Source organism: Eubalaena glacialis, chromosome 6, assembly GCF_028564815.1.
Source record: "Eubalaena glacialis isolate mEubGla1 chromosome 6, mEubGla1.1.hap2.+ XY, whole genome shotgun sequence".
NCBI lineage: Eukaryota > Metazoa > Chordata > Mammalia > Artiodactyla > Balaenidae > Eubalaena > Eubalaena glacialis.
This window is the reverse complement of record NC_083721.1, coordinates 83,758,386-83,774,140: the sequence shown is the minus strand read 5'-3', so window position 1 is coordinate 83,774,140 and position 15,755 is coordinate 83,758,386. Positions and strand designations below refer to the sequence as shown.

The following is a 15,755-nucleotide window of genomic DNA, read 5'->3' as shown; positions in this document are numbered from 1 at the left end:
AGTAGAAGAAACCTCTTCAATAAGACCCTGCTTTCTTCTTTCCACAGAAATTCTGCCTTTTCTGATTTTAGTCTAAATTGTATAGCAAGTTTGTTAATATGGCACCATAAATATAGAATGTATAATGACAGCAATAAGAATTGATAAGTATCTTTGTGGAGTTAAACTGTATTACATTTTGTGCACTGTCTATTACCTCACAGCCACTCTACCTTATAAAGAGACATTATAAATATAATGAATACATTGTAAAAGTTAAGGACAAAAATTGACAATGTTTTCGTTAACATAGTCCTTTGGGATGTAAATTTAATACATATTTCAGGAGTGACCAAGGCTGATAATTTGGTCCTTGTCTTAGCTAGTTTTTTAGTACACAGGACCCACAGTCAGGAAAGCAGAGTCATGTTTGGGTTTTTAATGTAGAAGTTAGATGTGTCTTTTTCCTTCCCTCTTTTTTTCTCTAGTTCCTTTTTCTTAATGGTACCCTTATTCTCTATTTTGTCATACTCCTTAATTCTCCTCTGCTTACTTTCCCTGAGTTATAAGAGTACTTAAATAGTATAATTTTTAAAATAAATTTATTTATTTATTTATTTTTGGCTGCGTTGGGTTCTCGTTGCTGCACGCGGGCTTTCTCTAGTTGCAGCGAGCGGGGGCTACTCTTCGTTGCGGTGCACGGGCTTCTCATGGCGGTGGCTTCTCTTGTTGCGGAACACAGGCTCTAGGCATGCGGACTTCAGTAGTTGTGGCACGTGGGCTCAGTAGTTGTGGCTTGCGGGCTCTAGAGTGCAGGCTCAGTAGCTGTGACACACAGGCTTAGTTGCTCTGCGGCGTGTGGGATCTTCCCGGACAAGGGCTCGAACTCGTGTGCCCTGCATTAGCAGGCGTATTCTTAATCACTGTGCCACCAGGGAAGCCCAAATAGTCTAATTTAAAGTATGAACTTAGGTAAAGCAGAAAGCATTAGTTAGTGTCTTTAAGTATTGGTGGATCAGAGCTGTATAGAGTTTGGATCTCAAAACCGGGATTACAAAGGATCTCAGCAGGATGCTATTCAAACACTACTCTCCCAGAAGGCAGGCAGCCCAGGCTAAAGGGACTTCTTTTTGAGGCTGGTGTGGAATTTCTGTCTTTGTCCTCTTACTTTCAGCCCATTCGTTGGACTACTCGCATGACCCAAAGTGGTAGCATATATAGAAAATTGTTGCCCAACCACTGAATCTTGACAATTTGCAGAATAAGGTGTATGGATAATCCACTAACTGTAAAGGTGGCTCTGACAAAATAAGAATCATGGAAAACACTATTTTAGGCATGCAATTTAATAAAGCAAAATGAAATGTGATGTCATTTTTAGAGTCAGGAAAAAGGAAATTTTAATAACTTGGATTAAACTGGAGGAGGGAGGAAAGTATGTAAGGAAAAAATAAGGAAAAAAATCTGTAATTGTAATCATTTTAAATTTGAGTAAACATAAGACTTTTAAAATACACCAGACCTTGTATATTTATGAATTTTATTCCTTTTCTGATATTCATCTTGGAAGGCTGAGATCTAAAATGATTTCAGAAAACATCAAATATTTCCTATGTGCTAGATAGAATACAGCCATTAATTGTGTCAGAACTCCTGGGGAGGTGGGGATTGCTATTTGAGCCTGCTTATGAACACAGAAAAATATGCTTACAGTAGTCACTTTGGATGGGCAAAAGGACTTACCTAGTATTATTCCTTACATTTGAGAATGAATGTCTTTAGACTCTTTCTGATAACTAGATTTACCTTTACAGGAGGAAGATTAGCAAATGTGGCAGCTATTCAGATGATTGTCAGATGGCTTCTGTGTGCAAGGCACCAGGCTAGGTATTCTGGGGATGTTAATTCACTCATGATCTCAGCCCTTAGAGAGGTCATAGTCTAAGAGTGAGAGTAAGATGTATTTACCTCCAAAAATTGGCACATAGATAGTGAAGGGAAGCACAAACAATGGCTGGGGGAGTTAAGAGACCTCCTGATTGTGCAAGTATGGTAGTTTTTTTCCCCCTTAAACAGTTAAATTTTGTAGGCATGCCTTCTTATGTTTAAATTTTTTATTTCATTGTTTTCAAGTGGGTACAATAATGAACTCTATATAATATAAAATAAGCATTGCCTAGGAGAAGCCCTAGAGGAATTTAATTATTAGATAATAAGGTTTAATAATATCTGAGTGCCTCCTGGAGAAATCAGAGATGATTACGGCAAAATTCTTGCCCTTGAGTAACTTAATCTAGTAGAGATTTGAATTATTTGCTTTTAGCATATCAAATGTTGATGCTTGAAAAGAATTTTCTTAAGCAGTTTAAACATACCCTGTGATTTTATTTATATTGTTCATTTGCCTGGTAAACCTTTTCCTCATGGATAATATAATATAAATTTCAGCCAAACTCTAAATTAATAAATTTTGATTTTTGAAGTTTTAAAGCTACTTTAAAAGATGGTATTTCATGTAACCTTGCTTCCTAAAAATAGCAAGAAATACAATTCTAGAATGAAAGTTAGTTTGTTCAAAGAGCTTTCGTAGGCTTTTTTTAACTTATTAGCAAGTTTTGTATTATGCTTCCTTGTAGTTATTGTTTTTTTCTGCTTTCTTAGTGTCTAATTCAATGCCCAGTGTCTAGTAGATGCTCAATAAATATATTTTAAGATGAATGTAACTTCATCGTTTGATTCTTTTGATACTTGCTACCTCAAAAGTGTTTGAAAACAAGCCTATACTAAGTATATATTTATTCACACCTTCATTTCTTTCACTTGATTTTATCAATTGCTTTCTTTAGATCAGAATCAAGCTTTGCGACTCTGTCTGGGTAGCACTAGTGTTGGAGGTCAATATGGAGCCATCTCTGCCCTCAGTATCAACAATGACTGCTCACGACTTCTCTGTGGCTTTGCTAAAGGACAGGTAAATAGGAACTTTATTTTACCCATAAGACAATGTAAAATCAATTTTAAAAAAAGTATTATCTCTAGATCAGTATCTCGAAGACTAAAACGTGTTATAAAGTGGCATGTCTGTAGAGCTAACCTGAGTTTGCTTAGTCTGACTTTTGTCCAAATTTTTAAATATTATTGACTGAGCCAGAGTCTGTGATTTTTAATATCTTAATTCATATGTCCATATGAGTAAATAGGTTTTATAAACCAACCAGGCGGTTATACAAAATTTACTTTATTACTGTAGTGAGGATAATTGTTGATTTTTAAGTACACTATATTCTGCTTTGCATATTCTTATTACTGTGTTCCTAGATAACTATTTTGGTATTTCTTTTTCTTCTGAAACTGGCAGTAAGTTTTGTTTCTTCTCTTCTTCTGACATATTAATTGGTTTGGCAATAAGCCTTTCTATAATTTTTACCAGTGCTAAAGAGATTGACTCATTAAAGAAATTTCTTTTACCTCTCAGTAGAACAACAAGATTTAAAATCTGAAGGGAAAAGTAGGTTGGGCAGGATGAGGGGAGGATGAAGATGAAATAAAGGCCCCATGCTTTAGTGGATCTGCAACCTTTAGTTATGTTTTAACTTTATAGTTCTTTGTCTGCAATGTTTATAGACCAGGAATAGATTATTTCAGCCAAAAGCCAGGAAACTTAAGTCCAAAAAAGAGCAATAAATTTGTTTTTAAAGCATTTAGTTGTCTTATAGATCACTATGTGGGATTTGGCCAGTGGAAAACTTCTAAGATCAATAACAGATGCTCATCCTCCAGGAACAGCAATATTGCATATTAAGGTAAAGTCCTTATTTTCTTTTTCTAATCATCTTCATTATTATGCCTTTGTATCCATTTTTAAGTAGATTTCTTTATAAACAGAATCCTTGAAAGTGAACTGTCTTTTATTTGACTGGCCCAACAAGATGTTTTCCCAAGTTAAAACCAGAGATGGGCTGGCATGGTAACATTCAGCTGTAAGTTGTATTGAAGTCTAGTAGATGTAGCAGGAAAGAGAGTAAATTGATGTGATCCTGGACGAAAGGCTGGCAGCAAAGACAGGCAGTACCCTACTGAAAACCCATGTGCAGATTTTAAAAGGTCTTTTTACTTTGTTTAGTCCGCCAGGATTTTATTGCTGAGGTGGTGTGCTCTGTCACACTTTGTTGGGAATTACCTAAAGTTCAAGGCACCAATTGTGAAAGAACCAAGCTTTGCATTATGTTTAGAAACAAATCTGTTGGTTTATTTTCTTGCAGGCCTCCAAAGGAAAAGCATCAAGATTTGAATCTTGGCTTTCTCCTTACATGCCTGAAAATAATAAACCAACTTAGGTAACAGATTTCCTTTATAAATGCAATGCGAACCTTGGTTTTTGTATGCTGTCAAGCCCATGTTCAGAAGTATAAAATGTACAGGACTATAACTAAGGAAGTCTGAAATCAGATCTTCTGGATTTTAACCATGTACACATTTGGTTACTTAGCTGTGCAGACCTCTCTTATCCATACACATTCTTTTTAAAGTCTGGTAGCATCTGGAGTTTATGTGTCTGCATCTCGGTTAGTTACATAAAAGTCTTTTGTGACAAAGCAGCATTGAAGCATTTAGTTACAATGAAAACAACCAAGACAAGTAAAAGTAGAGAGAATTTCTCCTCTTTCTGAACATCATGGCAGTTTATCTTGACCTCTTTTCATACGGCATGAGCCAGCCTCTAATATGTTGTAGTTGTTTGTGTTATGTCTTATCTCCTTTAATAGATTGAGATCTTTGAAACCAGGATCCGTTTCTCTTTAATTTTTGTGTGTTACATGTAGTAGCACATTACAATAAATAGTGCTCAATAAATGTTTGGTTGGTTGTTTATAAAAGTCCAGTCCATTTGCAGAAAAAAGCAAAATCTTTGGGAGAAGCAGTAGGAAACAGAAGAGATAAAGGCAGAGAGAAAAAGGCAGAAGAGATAAAGGCAGAAGAATGCAGCTAACGTTAAAAGCAGACTAGTAGTGGACATTGTGTTGCTTGGGAATGGTGATAACTGCAGACACTGACTTTACTTCTGAGGTCTTCCATTGACAACGGCTACTTGCGCTTCAAACCTCTTACTCATTGTTCTCCAGACTTAACCCTACACATCCCATCAATAACAGTTTGGGCTTTAATTCATTTATATATACATATGTATGTGAGTGTGTGTATATATATATATATAAATATTTATTTAAAAATTATTTAAATATACTAGTGTACTATATTTAAGTACATTATAAAACACATACACAAAAAGTAGAAAATTAATAAATAAGATCATGAGTGCTGTTATTTTCCCTACACTCCACTTTGGCAACTACTCAGCTAGGCCTTGAGAACAAAGGTGTAGGACTTCTTTACCCGTGTGTGGGGTTGAGGAAGAATAATTTCATAGTAGCCTCTTGTACCTCAACCATCCCTGAAGAGTACAAAGGCATGAGATTTAGGATGGTTTTACAAACCTCTGGGGTTAGGGAGACTAGTCACTGTAAGTGATACAAATTAAGTTATTCAATTTTGTATCCTACAACACTCATATCTACCATACCGCATAAGCCCTTAGGACCATCTGTCATTGTGAACATTATTTATTATTTGAGTTTTCCAGGGTAGATAATAATAACTGAAGTATACTCTGTCGAAGATGATTGAGGGGGCAGCACATTTTAGGAAGAGTTACATAAAAAGTTAAACTGCTTTACATGTAGTGGATTAACTCTTCAGTTATTGGAAAACATATTCCAATAAGTTTATTTCCCAAAGATACCAAATATCTTTCACTGTGTTTTTATTCTTGAAAGCTAGGCAACTGCAAATGTATCCAAAGTATCCTGTTTAGCTTAATAGCAAGTTAGAAAAAATTAATGTAAGAACCTAAGTAGAGAACTTTAGGGCTGTTATGAGTCATAGTTTGTATTTTTCTTTTACCCTGATGAAAGGTGGTTTTTGCTTTTTTTAAAGCCTCATTTTCTTAAAGATATTGAGCCATTTTTATTCCAAATATGGGTAAGTTTGTATGTTTAGAGTACTGAGGTAGATCTAGTTTAGGTGATTTCAAATGCTATTAAATGTGTTTGTCTTAGATTTTTAAAATTTTATAATTTTTTCCCTTACCTTTTTTTTTTTTTTTTCCCTTACCTTTTTTTTTTTCAAATGACCAAAATTTTTTATTTGACTAAATTCTATTTCATGCATAAGCATGACAGTCTCTCCTGTTTATCAGACTTTGGCAACAAAAAAAAAAAACAAGCAGCCTTGTACAGAACAGTGAAAATGCCAAGGGTGAGGGTAGGCTACAGTTTTACTGTAGGATAAATATATATATATTTTTTAAAAGGCCTCTCTCCCTTTGGCCATATCAACAATCAGTTCAGATCTTTAAATACAGACAAATTTTCAAAATCACTTCTTCACTTCTCCAAGATCTTCAATGCTATCATCATCCACTTCTGGCCATTTTTCCTGAATGACATCAATTATGTCATCTGTAAAGTCTCCCTGAATGATGATTTCATCCTCCCCTGTTACTGAGGCACCACAGGAGAATTTCTGAGCAAAAAACCTTTGTGCTTCTTTAAGATCGATTTCAAAAGTTGCAAGGCCACACACTCTTGTTACATATTTCTTCTTTGCTCTGGGAATTTTGGCTATCGTAACCTTTTGTGGTACAGTCTTCTTTTTTTGTTTTATTTGACCCCTTCCACCTCTCTTTTGTTTTTTCTTCTCTTCCTCTTCCCCTGCTGTTCCTTGACCCTCACTAATTCCAGCTTCTTGTTTGGGTGAATTTTCTACAGTAAGTTTTGCAAACTCATTTGGAAAATTCTTCTCTAACCATTGTCTACATTTAGCAACATCAGGCATATATTCACAGTACTCTGTTGGTAATGAACAGACTCCGCAGTAAAGGACTCGAAGCGGGTAATCTGCATCTAACTTGGTATTGCTCCTCGGGTCTCCTTTGCAATCATGCCCACCGGATTCAGAAATGTCAGCAGCCATTTCAAAACCCAGGCGGTCGCACAGCCTCCGCCGCCTCCGCGCCCGCCACTACCGCCAGCTGAAACGACACATGCGACTCCTCTTCCCCGGCCAGAGCCGCCCGAAAGCCCGTCTGCCAGCCGCGGTCCCGCGAGACCTCCCTTACCTTTTTAATACTTGATTGGTTGTCTGAAAATGTATAAGAAAATAAATTCCTTCTCTGTTTAGTTTACAGATGATCCAACTCTTGCAGTTTGTAACGACAGCGGAGGCTCTGTTTTTGAATTGACATTTAAGTAAGAGACTAATGGACATTTGTAGACAAATGAAAAGATTAGCTCCAGTTTAATGACTTGAAGTTGAATATGAAGAGGTCTGGAAAACCCATGTGATTGGAAATAGGTTGTGGCTGTGTATTACACTTAACCTGGTGGGGCTTATAGAACATACAGAGCACCAGGCCGGGCCTCCCCAAATTCTATCACACTAGGTCCGAGATGGGATTCTAGACTCCTACTCCCCAGAGTATTCATAAGCTCTGTCAATCTTGGGAACCATTATTCTGGAGTATCTCACTAATTTCCGTTTAGGCCCCAGGCCCAGTTGATTATAACCATAATGGCCAGGTGTAGAAAGGTTTTTATTGCCTTGGCATTGCCTTGTTTACTCTTTAAATGAGAGGAAAGACTATTTAGATACATGGAAGAACATTTATAAATCTGAGTTTAAAAAAAAGTAGAACAAAAAATTCAATGTGTATTATATTTCCATAAGTTCTTCAAAGTAAGGACTATGTTTCTTGTATTTCTCATACCTTCTAACAATGTCGAGCCCAAAGTAATTGCTTAAAAAATACTGTTGATTTATTCAGCTAATGTTTATTGAGCATCTCCTATGTGTAGGCATTGTTCTAGACACCAGAGTTACAGCTATGAACCAGACAAGGTTGCTACTCCAATAGAACTTACATTCTAGTTGGGTCGGGGGTAGGGAGACACAATAAACCAATGCATAAATGAAATAACTATAGATAGTTATGAGTACTGTGAAAAAAATAAAACAGGTCAGTGTGCTGGAGTGCATTTGAGTATAATTTAGGAAGGCTTCTCTCCGAAGGTGACATTTGAGCAAAGACCTGAATGACAATCTGGTCAACAAGTGGAAAGATCTAGAAGAAGTGTTCCAGGCAGAGGGATGTTCAAGCACAAAGCCTTTGAGGTGGGCACAGCGTGGCATCCTGGAGCAGTGGAGAGAAAGCAGGTGTGGCTGGAGCATGCGTTTGTCAGGAGCAGCAGTAGTGGGAGAGGAGTGAAGGCAGGAGCCAGATCATATAGGACCTTTTAAACATGGCGAAGAGTGAATTTTATTTTATGTACAGTGGCAAGCCATTGGAGATTTTTTAGGAGAAGGGTGATAAATCTGACCCACACATTAAAAATGGCATGCTGATGTCATGTGGAGTTTGGATTGTTGGGGGCAGGAGTAGGAGTTAGGAGGCTTTTTTAGTAGGCCACGCTAGGGCTATAGCGCCTTGGATCATTGCTAAGTTGATCTGGCATTTTTTGGTTACATTTTCAGGAGAGTGATGGGAGTGAGAACATGTGAATCTAGATGCCTGTTCAGTGGTTCCAAGGGTGAAGTTTGCTGTATTGAGCCTCTCCATTCTAAGCCCGAGTTGAAAGATCATCCCATCACACAGTTTTCCTTATTGGCCATGGCATCCTTAACAAAGGTAGGTGTATTTAGAAGATGAAGCTCATAACTTTAGAGGCTTTGAATACCAAAAATTTGAAAATTGCAGGGTAAATATTAAAATGTGTTTTTTCCCCTAAAGATACTGGTCATTGGATTGAAGCCATCCTTGAAAGTGTGGATGACTTTTCCTTATGGACGGGTAAGTAAGCCTCTCCATCTTATTGGTAAAAAGACCATGTCAGGAGGTTGGGGAAAATGACTTGCAAGTGGCACATTCTGTGAGGTTGTCAGAAAACTAGGTAGAATGGAAATCAGTGCTGCGAAGGTCACTGTCTGATTACCTTGATGTGACCAAAGCAGCATAAGCTGGTGACTACAGCAGTAACCTGGGGATCACAAGATCTGTACTTTTCTACCTTTATTCTGTTAAGTTTTTTTCTCATGAACGGCTGCTGCTTTGATAATGAACTACTGATAGAGAACACCCCACCGTAATACCCAGCATGAATTGCTGCTGCATACTCTTTCCTTGGCTTCTTCTGCCTCTGATATTTTACTTTGGAGGATGATACTTCTCAGAATGTATTATGCACACCTCAATTTCCCTTTTCTTTTTCCTGATTGGTTGTTTTCAAAGAGTTGTTTTCTTCCAGTGTGTATATGAGGAGAGGCTTTGATGGGATGGGATGGGATGGGATGGAGAATGATGGTGCAGAACGAAGACTAGTTCAGAAAGTAGCCGCTGTAATGGGGGAGCTCACTCTTCTGTTTTCTTGTTGGTACTCCGTGTATCTTTGGGCCCCAGGGGAAGCAGGTCTGCCTTTTCAGTTGGCAAAGCTGGCTTATATTGCCATTAACAGTTCTTAGGTGAGCTTCATTGGCTAATTGAGATTTATCATGGTAGTATGTGTTTATATCTTTTTGTATGTTTTTATTGGTGTTTTTTCCAACATTTTATTATGAACATTTTCAAACAAATAGAGAAGTTGAAAGAATTTTACATTGAACATCTATATACTTTCCATTGTAAAACTCTACCATTAGCATTTTATTGTATTTTATTATATACCTGTTCATCTCTATGCACCCATCAAATTATGTTTTTTTAAATGTATTTCCAAGTAAATTACAGAAATTAGTACTCTTTTTTCCTAAATATTCAACATGCATATGATTAAGTACAGTTCAGTATTTGTTGAAGTTTTTCCTTTGGTGTAACAATTTACATACAACAAATGTACAGATCTTGAGGGTACATTTGCTGAACTTTGCCAAAATGTATGTACTTTTGTAATCCAAACCTCTGTCAAGATGTGGAACATTACCATCCACACAGAAAGTTCCCTCATGACACTTCCCGGTCAGTCCCTGCTCCTTTGGAATTGATTGATTGATTGATTGATTGATTGATTGGCTGCATTGAGTCTTTGTTGCTGCGTGCCGGCTTTTCTCTAGTTGCGGTGAGCGGGGGCTACTCTTCATTGCGGTGCGCGTGCTTCTCATTGCGGTGGCTTCTCTTGTTGCGGAGCATTGGCTCTATAGACGCGCAGGCTTCAGTAGTTGTGGCGCATGGGCTTCAGTAGTTGTGGCTCGCGGGCTCTAGAGCGCAGGCTCAGTAGTTGTGGCGCACGGGCTTAGTTGCTCCATGGCATGTGGGATCTTCCCAGACCAGGGCTCGAACCCGTGTCCCCGGCATTGGCAGGCGGATTCTTAACCACTGCACCACCAGGGGAAGTCCCTACTTTAGGAATTTTAATGAGAAATTAGGAGAAGTTTTATCAAGGAACACCAGTCAGATGCTGTTGTAAACCACAGTTTTCCCTTTGCTTTTCTGTCTGTTAACAGTGATGACTTTTTTTTTCCCTTCTCCTCACTTAGATGGATCCTTCCAGTGTTCCACTGCTGGCCTGGCACTTTGTGGCAGTGCATAATTATGTGAATCCCATGCTTGCCTTCTGCAGAGGAGATGTTGTTCATTTTCTACTGGTAAGTCCTAATATGATGCTAGATCTGTGGTAAAGTCCTTTATCATAAGATTATTTTTTTGATTCACCAGTAATTTAATATTGTGTCAAAGAAATATGCTATCATAATTCTTTGGAGAGAAAGTGACCTATTTAATGTTTATTCAAGGCTTTAGTGGTTAACGTGGAAAACAGATGATCACCCTCAGCTCCATGCCTCTTCATGGTATATTTCTCAGTTCCATCTCCTTTGACTAATAAATAATTGATGGTTTATGTGTATGTATAAATATATAAATGTACATAGGTCTGTATTAATGGCTTACCTATCTACATATAATGTATTTATTAGACAGCAAGTTATCATTGAGCACATACTATGTTATCTACACTGTAATGGACACGAGGCAATTGAAAGAAGTATAAAACTTAACTCCTTCTTTCACATAGGTTAAAATATGTTTTGAAAGGCAAAACCAGTATGTTCATTACTACTAGTGAGAACAGTTTAAGGATTCAAGTAGGTGATGAGAATTTAAAAATTGATATAAGTTTAGAGTATGAAGAGATTTGTATGGACTAAAGAGGCTGTGGAAGGCTTTATGAAGGATATAAGGCAGATACTAGGGACTTCCCTGGTGACACAGTGGTTAAGAATCCGCCAGCCAATGCAGGGGACATGGGTTCGAGCCCTGGTCCAGGAAGATCCCACATGCCGCAGAGCAACTAAGCCCGTGCGCCACAACTACCGAGTCTTCGCTCTAGAGCCTGCAAGCCACAACTGCTGAGCCTGCGTGCTACAACTACTGAAACCCGTGCGCCTAGAGCCCATGCTCCACAACAAAGACAAGCCACCACAATGAGAAGCCCGCGCACCGCAATGAAGAGTAGCCCCAGCTCGCCGCAACTAGAGAAAGCCTGTGCAAAGCAATGAAGACCCAACACAGCCAAAAATAAATAAATAAATGAATTTATAAAAAAAACAAAAAACAAAAAAAGGCAAATACTATAGGAGGGGTGAATATGCATATTGGGGAAAATAAGATGAACTGAAGTTATAGAGGTAAGAATGTGCCTGTGGAATCTCTTCTTGGGTTTCCTAGCTCAGTGAAGCAAGTACACCACTATCCACCTAGTTTCTCCAGCCAGAAATCTAGGAGTTGCCTTTCAGTTACACTTCTCCCTTTATTTCTACTCTATCACACATCTATTGACTCTGAGGTATACTTCCTCTTTGTCTCCCCCATTGCTGCTTCCCACTGACATTTCTAGCCTAGGCTCTGGAGTAGCTTCCTGACTAGTCTTTGGCCTCAGTGTCTTTTTTTTTTTTTTTTTTTTAATTGAAGTATAGTTGACTGACAGTGTAGAGTTAGTTTTTGGTGTACAGCAAAGTGATTCGGTTTTTATATATATATATATATATATACACACACACACACTCACACACATATATATATTCTTTTTCAGATTATTTTCCATTATAGATTATTATGAGATACTGAATATAATTCCCTGTGCTGTGCAGTAGGACCTTGTTGTTTATTTTACAGTAGTTTGTAGCTGCTAATCCCAAACTCCTAATTTATCCCACCCCCTCCTTTCCCCTTTGGTAACCATAAGTTTGTTTTCTATGTCTGTAAGCCTGTTTCTGTTTTGAAAATAAATTTATTTGTATCATTTTTTTAGATTCCACATATAAGCAATATCATATGGTATTTGTCTTTCTCTGACTTACTTCACTTAGTACGATAATCTCTAGGTCCATCCATGTTGCTGCAAATAGCATTATTTCATTCTTTTTTGTGGCTGAATAGTATTCTGTTGTATGTGTGTGTGTGTGTGTGTGTGTGTGTATACATATATATTTATACACATTTTCTTTATCCATTCCTCTGTCAACGGACATTTAGGTTGCTTCCATGTTTTTGGCCTCGGTGTCTTTACATATGCCAATACCTCTGCCAGGAAAGCTGTGTGCTCTCTTCCACATCATACTGGCTCATGATTAGCATTGCCTTTCCTGACCTCGGTTAGCATTTCCCGCTTCATAGACACCGATAAGACCTTTTTTGACAACATTCAGCATTTTTAAAATTACTTATCTAATATTTTTTTTCCTCACTAGACTGAAAGCTCTGTAAGTCTAAAACCAACTGTACTGCTCTATTCCAGCCACTAGGACAGTGCTTGTATGTAGAAAGTCCCTAATAAATATTTATAGAGTTAACGACAGGGAGAAACTTATTGTTGAGAATAAAGTTGAACATACGGCATGGATCTTGATTAGGGGTTGGCAGACTATGGCCTATGGGCCAGATCTGGCTGGCTGCTTGTTTTTGTAAAGTTTTATTGAACACAGTCATGCCCATTCGGTTAGGTATTATTTATGGCTGCTTTTGCACTACTGTGGCAGAGTTGAGTAGTCGTGACAGAGACTGTATGCTCTGCAGAACCTAAAATACTTACTGTATGGCCTTTTACAGAAAAAGTTTGCCAACCTCTGATCTAGATTATATAATAATTGACCTAGATTGGTAATGGGGAGCCATCACAGGTTCTTAGGTAATTAAAGTGATGTGATTAAAGTGACGTTTTAGGAAGATCACTGTAGAAATAGCAAAAAGAACAGATTATAGGAGGTTGGAGAGAAAGGAAAGGTTTTGCTCTTGTAATAAAGCAAGTGTGAGGTCTTTAGACAAGGATGGTTGGTTGCAGTGGGAGTTAGGGATGGCATTTTGAAGGAAAGACAAGGCTTCTTATCTTAGTGGATCTGGGGACCGAAGGACATAAACAAAACATTGCATTTCTGGCTTTGCATTTTAGAAGCATGAAATATTCAATGAGTTAGGGTTAGGGAAGAATTGAATGTGTTGGGTTGGAAGTGAAGGTGAAACTCTCAAGTGTTGTATTGGGGAATGTCCTCTGGGAGGATAGGCAGTCCAGGTCTGGGGTGAAAATGAGAATTCCAAAATAGAGAAGGTCGTTGAAGCTGTGAAAATCAAAAACGAAAGCATACATAACCTTGGTGGACACTCATGTAGGGGAAAGGAAAAAGAAAAGACAGTAGGAAAGGAGGATCCTATAAAGGCATCTAGAGGTAGGAGGGGAAATAGACCAGTATGGCATCACAGAAGATGAAGAAGGAGAGGCTTCAGGACATTATCAATTCCAGGGTAATACCAATCCCAAAGAGAGATCAAGGAAGAAGACTGAAGATAAGGCCACCAGATATGCAAGAAGTAGTTCTTCAGAAACTTTTCAGAGGACTAATTATCAGTGGAATTGAGGTGGAAGCTAGATTATAGAGCCTCGTTAAAGAAATGGGTATCTAGAAGAACAGACTCACACAATCATAGTACAGCATTTGGTTACAAGAGGAAAAAGAATGGTTAACTTTCTGGAAGAAGTAAATGAAGGGAAGGTGTTTTGCTTTTGTTTTTTGAAGATGGAGAAGTCAGAAACCTGTTTGATAGCAAGAGGAAAAAGGTCCTTTGAAAGGAGTGACTGAGTATGTTAGCAGGGGAGGGGTAATATTAAACAGCAATGGAGGGAGTAGGATTTAGAGTATATACAGGTGAAGTGATTTTCTTTAGCAAGGACTTTAGCCAATCTTAGAATAGTTAATGTTGGCATTGACCTTTTTGTTTACGAAACACTTTCAACATATGCAAGATATGGAACAATTTGGTGCTGTCTTATTTTCATTTTACAAATGAGGAAACTGAAAGAATAAATGATTTACCCTTGGTGACTCAGCTGTAATAGTGGAACTTACTCTTAAACACATGGCTGTAGATCTTACGCTCCTTTTTACCAGAGCATTCTTTCTTACAGGGGAGGTGACTTAGGAAGTGAAGATGGGAGTACGCAAAGGGCTCACATTAAATGGTCTCAGTTGTTTGTTAAGATATCTGGTGAGGTCAACACTACAAGTGATGGGACTAGAAGGCAAAGAGGAATTGTGACTTAAAGGGAAAGGAAGGCATCTAGGAGACTACTATGGAGAGTGTGCAAGAAAACCCAGGTTGAATTAAACGTCATGAATTTCAGGCAGGTCATGGTGGTGTGTTATTCTTCTTCAGTGCTCTGTCACCTTGGAGCATAAGTGGAGAGAGCAAATTATAAGGACGGTTGAAGATTATAGAGAGTATATATATGCATATATAAGTAAAATATTGACACTTGAGGTTCTTTTGGGAAATTTTGGGCTGTTTGAGCTATAATAGTATCATACTTCACCCAAAGAAGTCTAGTTTTGTCACTGCAGCAGTTTTTTTTCTTTTAATGAACTTTTGTTTTACTTTTTTACATTATGCCACCAATCCCATTTTATGCTTTAACTCTGGCTAAATAGTCATTGACGTGATGCAGTTAGGTTTTTCTGAATTATGACAGAGTGAATATTACATACAGCATTTGCCTGTACAGACATACCCCAGGGATATTGTGGGTTCAGTTTCAGACCACTGCAATAAAGCAAATATTGCAATAAAGTGAGTCACATAAGTTGTTTGGTTTCCAAGTGCATATAAAAGTTATGTTTACACTATACTGTAGTCTTTTAAGTGTGCAATAGCATTATCTCTAAAAAAAAAATGTACATACCTTAATTTAAAAATACTTTATTGCTAAAAAATGTCAAAACAATTACAATAGTAACATCAAAGATCACTGATCACAGATTACTATAACAATACAATAATAATGAAAAAGTTTGAAGTATTGCAAGAATTACCAAAATGTGACACAGAGACATGAAGTGAGCAAATGTTGTTGGAGAAATGGCGCTGATAGATTGATTGACACAGCGTTGCCACAAACCTTCAGTTTGTAAAACACAATATCTGGAAGCGCAATAAAGTGAAGTGCAATAAAACAGGGTATGCCTAAACTGACAACTAGACCACTGACCAGATGTACCATGGATTTTGGTACAAATCATGATGTGAATGATTTTTTTCATTTGTATAGTTTCTTTAATTATCAATATTTTTGTTTTATCCGTATTCTGAATGGAAATCATTTTCTAGGTGGATTGACTAGGTGAGACTTTAAAACGTCTCTCAAACAATAGCTGATATTTAGGTTGTTTTTATTTCATCATCA

At 37.6% G+C, this 15,755-nt stretch overlaps 2 protein-coding genes across 6 annotated transcripts in view; one reads left to right on the top strand and one right to left on the bottom strand.

Annotated features, from left to right (window-relative positions):
- The window catches only part of VPS8 (VPS8 subunit of CORVET complex), a 295,388-nt gene that overhangs the window by 44,210 nt on the left and 235,423 nt on the right, over window positions 1–15,755 (top strand). For 4 of the 5 annotated variants that reach the window (XM_061194394.1, XM_061194392.1, XM_061194393.1 and 1 more), the window contains exons 8-13: window positions 2,826–2,950; window positions 3,696–3,782; window positions 7,219–7,286; window positions 8,569–8,722; window positions 8,825–8,884; window positions 10,564–10,671. In XM_061194394.1, the coding sequence (XP_061050377.1) occupies window positions 2,826–2,950; window positions 3,696–3,782; window positions 7,219–7,286; window positions 8,569–8,722; window positions 8,825–8,884; window positions 10,564–10,671 (602 nt within the window). Of the gene's footprint in view, window positions 1–2,825; window positions 2,951–3,695; window positions 3,783–7,218; window positions 7,287–8,568; window positions 8,723–8,824; window positions 8,885–10,563; window positions 10,672–15,755 lie in introns of those variants that run through there. The other variant, XM_061194397.1, reaches the window with a different exon arrangement.
- On the bottom strand, window positions 6,167–7,129 carry DENR (density regulated re-initiation and release factor). Its single transcript, XM_061193317.1, has one exon. The coding sequence runs from the start codon at window positions 7,009–7,011 to the stop codon at window positions 6,415–6,417; it is 597 nt and encodes a 198-aa protein (XP_061049300.1). The 5' UTR covers window positions 7,012–7,129; the 3' UTR covers window positions 6,167–6,414.